At 43.3% G+C, this 6,242-nt stretch overlaps 1 protein-coding gene across 1 annotated transcript; it reads right to left on the bottom strand.

Moving 5' to 3' along the window:
* Positions 1-388: 388 nt before the first annotated feature.
* On the bottom strand, positions 389-4,949 carry CETN2 (centrin 2; the record flags this gene model as incomplete). The annotated part of the gene is given in 6 exon segments (XM_080718913.1): positions 389-478; positions 919-1,056; positions 3,363-3,491; positions 3,806-3,964; positions 4,849-4,923; positions 4,926-4,949. Coding segments are annotated over 6 exon segments (615 nt in total).
* Between the last annotated feature and the right edge of the window lie 1,293 nt (positions 4,950-6,242).

Here is a 6,242-nt window from a genome sequence, read left to right as displayed (position 1 = left end):
AAATATCAGAACCATTAAAGAATGACCACTGTTTGTGGTGAAACAGGTACATGTGCTTATCTCAGAAATCATTCTCTGTTTGTATCTGGGTGGAAACACATGACCCAAGGGAAACAATGCAAGGGGAAGTGGCAGGTGGTCAAATGTTAGGGCCCTTTCCTCCACTCTCATGTGCTCTCGTTCTGCTTTTGAGAATTAAAGTAATCCCTAGGTCATTTTACAAAGAACTTTAATATCAAAGAACACTTTCAAAAGTCTAAAATAGAGTCAAAGTCATTACTAAAGTTACTGAGGGAGGTGGGGGTATGTTCTCAAAAGCCAGATTTCACACAATGGCAGAAACTAAATCTAGTCACATGTGCTTGCAGTAAAAAAGAAGACACTGATCTTAATAGAGGCTGGTCTTTTTCATGATGCGCAGGAACTCTTGTTCATTGACCTCTCCATCTCCATCTCGATCAGCTTCATCAATCATTTCCTACATGACAGTGAGGATTAAAGTTATATTAATTCTTCAACTAAACTAAATGGTGATCAAGAAATAGGCTAATTATGCTGTGCAAAAGATGATTGCCTGATACAGATGTGCTACATTTTATGATAGTTTGGTTCCTGAAGTGATTTCCTGAGGTGTGACTAAGTCACACTTGTCATACACATCAATTGGGAGGAAGCCTGAATATCATTAACTAGAGGGATTCGTGGAAACTAAAATAGTGAGTTCAACTGCATATATGCACATTTTTCTGTTAGCTAGGTTCAAAAGTTTGTCAGACTCACAAAGGAGAATTAAGTTGTCAGAAGAGGACAAGAGAGGCTTTCCTCTAAAGATGTGCTCCCACCAGAGGAAATGGAACTGAGAAAAGCTAGAGCATTCAAAGATTGGGATTATGAGTTCCAGACCATGGCATTACATACCTGCAGTTCCTCATCAGTCAGGTTCTCACCCAACTCTTTGGCCACACGCTTAAGATTTTTGAATGATATCTTGCCAGTTTCATCATCATCGAAGAGTTTGAAAGCTTTCAGGATTTCTTCTTTGGTATCTTTCTCAGACTAAGAAGAACAGGAAATATATGAGTAGGGAAACCCCACTGTTATTCATGTCCCTACAGCTCCACCACTACCTGATCACCTTCTCTTTTTCAACAACATAATTCAAGTCTAGACTTGTAGTAAACGTTAGGAAGCCAGGCAAGCCAGGTTCTCTAATTCAAGGTGATATTTTTTCCTTGTCTACTTCCCAATCCCGTATTTAGTTCATAACTGGTTCAGAATTTGGTGGGAAGAGGTATCTGCTTTATGCATAAGCCAAGAAGACTTAGATAAATAGGCACAATGACTTGTTTGGGGGACCCAAAATGCAGAGTAGGAAGGGCGGGCCTCCTAGTGCAGCTGTTGCCCCAACTGCTATGTGGTCCCATAATGCCTTTAAATAAGTAGAGGCTGTGGACATCTACAGAAAACTGAGACTTAGCTTTTCAGTTTTACTTTAGCATCAAGTAAAATTAAGCATCTATACAAGCTGCCCCAAATTGTGTTCTCTTTCTCTTGTTCAGAACTTTCCCAGTTCTGGAGACAAAGAGAATTTTAGGGGAAACTATACTGTTGGACTCATTCTCTATCCCAACCACCCTGTCCCCACATCACCAAATGGTCTTAGAGATGGCCTTCATGACATAGGTTAAGGTCTTAAGTCATAGGAGATCAAATATCATCCAAAGTAGAAAAAGAATAAATTCAATAAAATTATTATAAACCCAGAGGCTAAAATGAAAATATAAAGGATTTTACCTAAATATTTTTCATACAAATCAAGGAGTTGTTGAACTCATTTTTTTTAAATAAAGAGTAGTAGGTTGAGTTATAGTTAGGGAAAATGTACTACTCAAGCTGGTAGAAGAGGGATTCTCTTGGTAGAGGGAGAAGGCAAGGAGAAAAAAAGGTTGTGTTGATTATTAGATTGCACAGTTACTGGGGTCCTGACTAACAAAATAAAAATATATAATCTCCAAAAGCTCAAAAGCCCCAATTTTTTTTGGTAATACTAGGGGTAGAACTCAGGGGCTTTTCTACCTCTGGGCTATACTCCCAGACCTATTTTATACTTTATTTGGAAACAGGGTCTCAATAAGTTGCTGAGAGTCTCGCTAAGTAGCTGAGGCTGGCTGCAAACCTGCACAATCCTCCTGCCTCAGCCTCCCAAACACTGGGACTATAAGCGTGTGCCACCACAACCCGCTAAGCCTAAATATTTCTGAAAGGACCTGCCTTCAATTAAAAATAGAGAAAGTCCTTAAAAAGAATAATATAGTAACCAATCTTGAATGTTGGAGAACTTTACTAGGTGGTTACAGAAAGTTGAGCATCCTGATCTCCTAAATCAGTCCACAAAGAAAAAAGTCAGGATAATTATATTTTTTCAAAAGCAACATCGTTAGAGAAATATACATGGCCTGTGCCCAGGGAAATACACCTGGGACACTGAGGGGCTTATCTTTCAAGGGGTAAATAGAAGAAAGATGAGCTACACTAAAATGGAGCTGGAAGCCAATAAAAGAGCAAGACCTTAAATGTTGGACCAGTGGGGGTGACAGCTTTTGTTCTCTAGGCCCCTTGGAGGCTTTCAAAGGGTGATACCCAGCCAGTCATCGTGGTGCATGCTTTTAATTCCAGTAATTGAGAGGCTGAGAAAAGTGGATCTCAGGCTCCGGGCCAGACTCGGCAACTTGTTAAAACAGCAACTTAGCAAAACCCTGTATCCATATAAAAATTTTAAAAAGACTGGGGGTGTAGCTCGGAGGTAGAATGTCCCTGGGTTCCATCCACAGTACCAAAATTTTTAAAAATCGGATGGCATCTGAAAGACTAAGGAATGGATTAATGCAACCTTAGAAATGCTGATAAAACATCTCCATTACAGTAAATAATATAAACACTGAAGAACTACCGCTCAGGCTGAGTTTCCCAGGATAAAAAAAAAAAAATTGTAGAGAAGGGTTTTGAACTTCAAATATATGGATCTTACATTGTCAAAATGAAAAGGAATAAAAATTGTTAATGTTCATAGGTTTCACTGTTTGTGGCTCTCATATTAAAGGATCAACTGGAAAAAGATAATAGCCCAAAAGTGAAAGCAGTAGTACTTTTACTAATTTACAGAGGGTAAAATGACTTCTATAACTTTGTGAGCTTGAAGAAACCCAAAGAAAACATAGGCATCCAAACTCTCAAATGAAAATATTCTTTTTCAGGTGAACTTCCCAGATTTTACTGACTTTTCTTCAATAAATTCATGATAAAAATCTAGATTTAAATGTTTCTATTATTATGGCTATAAGATATAATGTTTACTAACTTACCATTTTCTGAGTCATCACAGTCAAAAAATCACTAAAGTTCATTTTTCCTGTCCCTTCTTTATCAATTTCGCTTATCATTTTTTTTATTTCTTCTTTCTTTGGTTCGAAACCCAGGGCCCTCATTGCCACCTACGATGAAAACAGGATAATCTCAATAAGCATATGGAAAGCAAGCAGAAGCAAAAGCAACTGTTGAAGGTATCATCCTAATATCTGGTACAATAATGTTAAAATGACTGAGGCATACTATAACATCGATCTAATTGACATTTGCAATCACCTTTATTTTAAAACACTTGAGACAAGTAAAGACAGGAAACGAGCACATTACATTCTCCCTGTTACTCTTTGCAGAGAGAAGAGGGTGAACAGGATAGAGCAGAGACAGAAGAGAAGAGGCAGCGGAAAGGCAAGGCAGTACAGGAGGAATGCTTAGATCTTGCCTTTAGTTCCTTAACATCTATGGTCCCGGTTCCATCAGCATCGAAAAGATCAAAAGCTTCTCGGATTTCCTGTTTCTGCTCTTCAGTAAGTTCTGGCTTAGGACTCATCCTTTTTCGCTGGGCGCTTGATGCCATGTTTGCTTTCTTAAAATTGGAGGCCTTTAGATATTATACAAACATATGAGCACAATACAGTACATATTTTATGTAAGATAATTACAGACACCGTATCTTTTCTAAAATCATTTATACCAACCAATCCTGAAGTTCTGCTTAACAAGAGAGTTAAGAGGGTTTACTGGAGATAAAAACTAATCTTTGCATGGATTTCTATCCTTCCCTTTGCTATTGTTTTTCTTTTTTTCATTTTGGGTACTGGGGGTTGAACCTAGAGACATTCATTATACCTCTGACCTATTTCTTGGGCACTGGAAATTGAACACAAGGGCAGTCTCTACCTCGGAGCTATTTGCTTCCCTAGAACTCTTTTCCAATTACTTTCAATTTTGGCCAAATGTTATTGTTTTTGAGATATAGTCTGTTAGTATTAAGTAATAAAATCCAATCCATCCAGGACCTTCGTGACTTCTCCAAGAAGCTCGAAGCATCTCCTGAATGTCCCAATATTTACACTGTAAAATACACACTAACAATCAGAACAATAAACCTCCCAGCACGGTGCAAAAACTTTGGCCAAGATAAGCTGCCTGGAGGCCAAGGTCTGAGACGGGTCGGAGCCGGTGGGGAACCTCCGTCTTTTGTGCATATAAAGGGCCAGGGAGGGGTTGGGGGAAGATCGGAGGAGCCCAAGAGCCAAGTGGAGGCCGGCTGTAGGGGATGGATGTAGGAAGCAGCGGCTGAGCACAGGCCCAGCAGGGTGGCTGGCATTTCTAGTCCCTACCCAGTCCTTTTGGAATGCAGCTCAAAGGAAGGACTAGAGCGCCAAAGCCAAGAAAGGCGCAGGAGAAGCGGCGAGGCGGGCCTGGGGCCTGTGAAGAGACAAGCCTCCGGGCACAGGGCGCTACAGGAAGGCCAACACTCACCATCACCGGCGGACTCCCGCTGCCCGTTGTTACGGCAACGGCGTACACAGGGACTCGGCGCCGTTCCCACCGCCCCATGCGCGCTCGGCCCAGCTTCCCATTGGCGTCAGGCTGTTGTGGGTGGAGCTAACCCTGCAAACACCGGGGCCAAGGGCAGGGGGTGGTACTCTGGCGGCCGAGACATAGCCTCATTGGGTAAGATCACTCTGCGAGCGTCCATTGGCTGAACCTACGCTGAACCGGACCAATCCCCTCGGTGAAGGAAGCTCAGCCGATTCTCGGCTCACAGAGGTTGTGAGGAAAAGGTGCAGTCGTGGGCCGGGTCGCGGTAGATGCTAGCTGCGGACTAGCGGAGGCTGGCCGAGGTGTCCTTACAAAAGGGTAAGAGTCGTGGTCTTTCCCTTGGGTATCTCCCTGTGTGAGCAGCAATACAGGGCTGGAAGGTGAGTGGCTGGGTGGGGCGGCCCAGATCGGGTGCTTTCTGGGCTGATTTAAGACTGAATTAGGAACCCAGGGCATCCGTGTTGGAGCGGGGAGATGTGGAAAGTGGAAGGGCTGTGCTGAGCCTTGTCGCCGAGGATCAAACGGCGGGACTTAGAAACGGAATTCAGCCGAGGCTTTTTCTTTGTGCCCTTAAAGAAAGAATCAGTTTAGCTCTCACCTGGCTGAAAGCAGCCCAGGATGGTGAGCGGGCGAGGGGCTTGGGAACGGACTTTGAGAAGAGTGAAGGAAAAAGAGCAAGCGTGAGAGGCCAGAAGGTCTGCAAAATATACTGTTTGATACCCATGCTTTCAAGGCAGATAGCGGAGGGGGGGGCGTTCCTAGCTGAGACACCCTCATGAGCCAGATCACAAGAGTGTTGGTAGTGAGAGGTATGCTTGGAGAAATCGAAGGGAGCATGCTCAGTCACTTATTAACCCTCACCTGCCCCCCCCAGGAGTTGGGGCAGTAGTTTAAGGAAATTGAGGACAGACCTTGAGAACAGCAACTGAGCTTATTGACACTCCTTAAATGGAATTTCTGCACTTTGCCCTCTTCCTCTGTGATCAATGAACCAGGTTCCAGTCCCTTCTGTAATGTTTGACTTTCTTCTCTTGTCCCCACCCCCATATGCTGCCTCTAACTTCTGCCCCTAAATTGTCCTTTCTTTTCTCTTTTCACTTATGCTGTTCCTTGGACCTTCATCATCAGCCTCCCAACTAGTGCCAGCAGGACTTCTCACCATGGTCTACGAAGCTTGGCATGATGTGCCCCTCCCATCACTCCCACAGTGGCTCTCCTCTTCGACCCCAGCTCACTCCAGCCCCAGGACACTGATTTTCATTGTTGGGCCCCAAATGTCACACTCCTGCATTGGTTTTGTGCCACAGCTATCCCTTCTGTCTGCTGGGCCT

Source organism: Muscardinus avellanarius, assembly GCF_963383645.1.
Source record: "Muscardinus avellanarius genome assembly, chromosome: X".
NCBI lineage: Eukaryota > Metazoa > Chordata > Mammalia > Rodentia > Gliridae > Muscardinus > Muscardinus avellanarius.
Note: the sequence above shows the minus strand (reverse complement) of the source record. Positions and strands in the feature narration are given on the sequence as shown.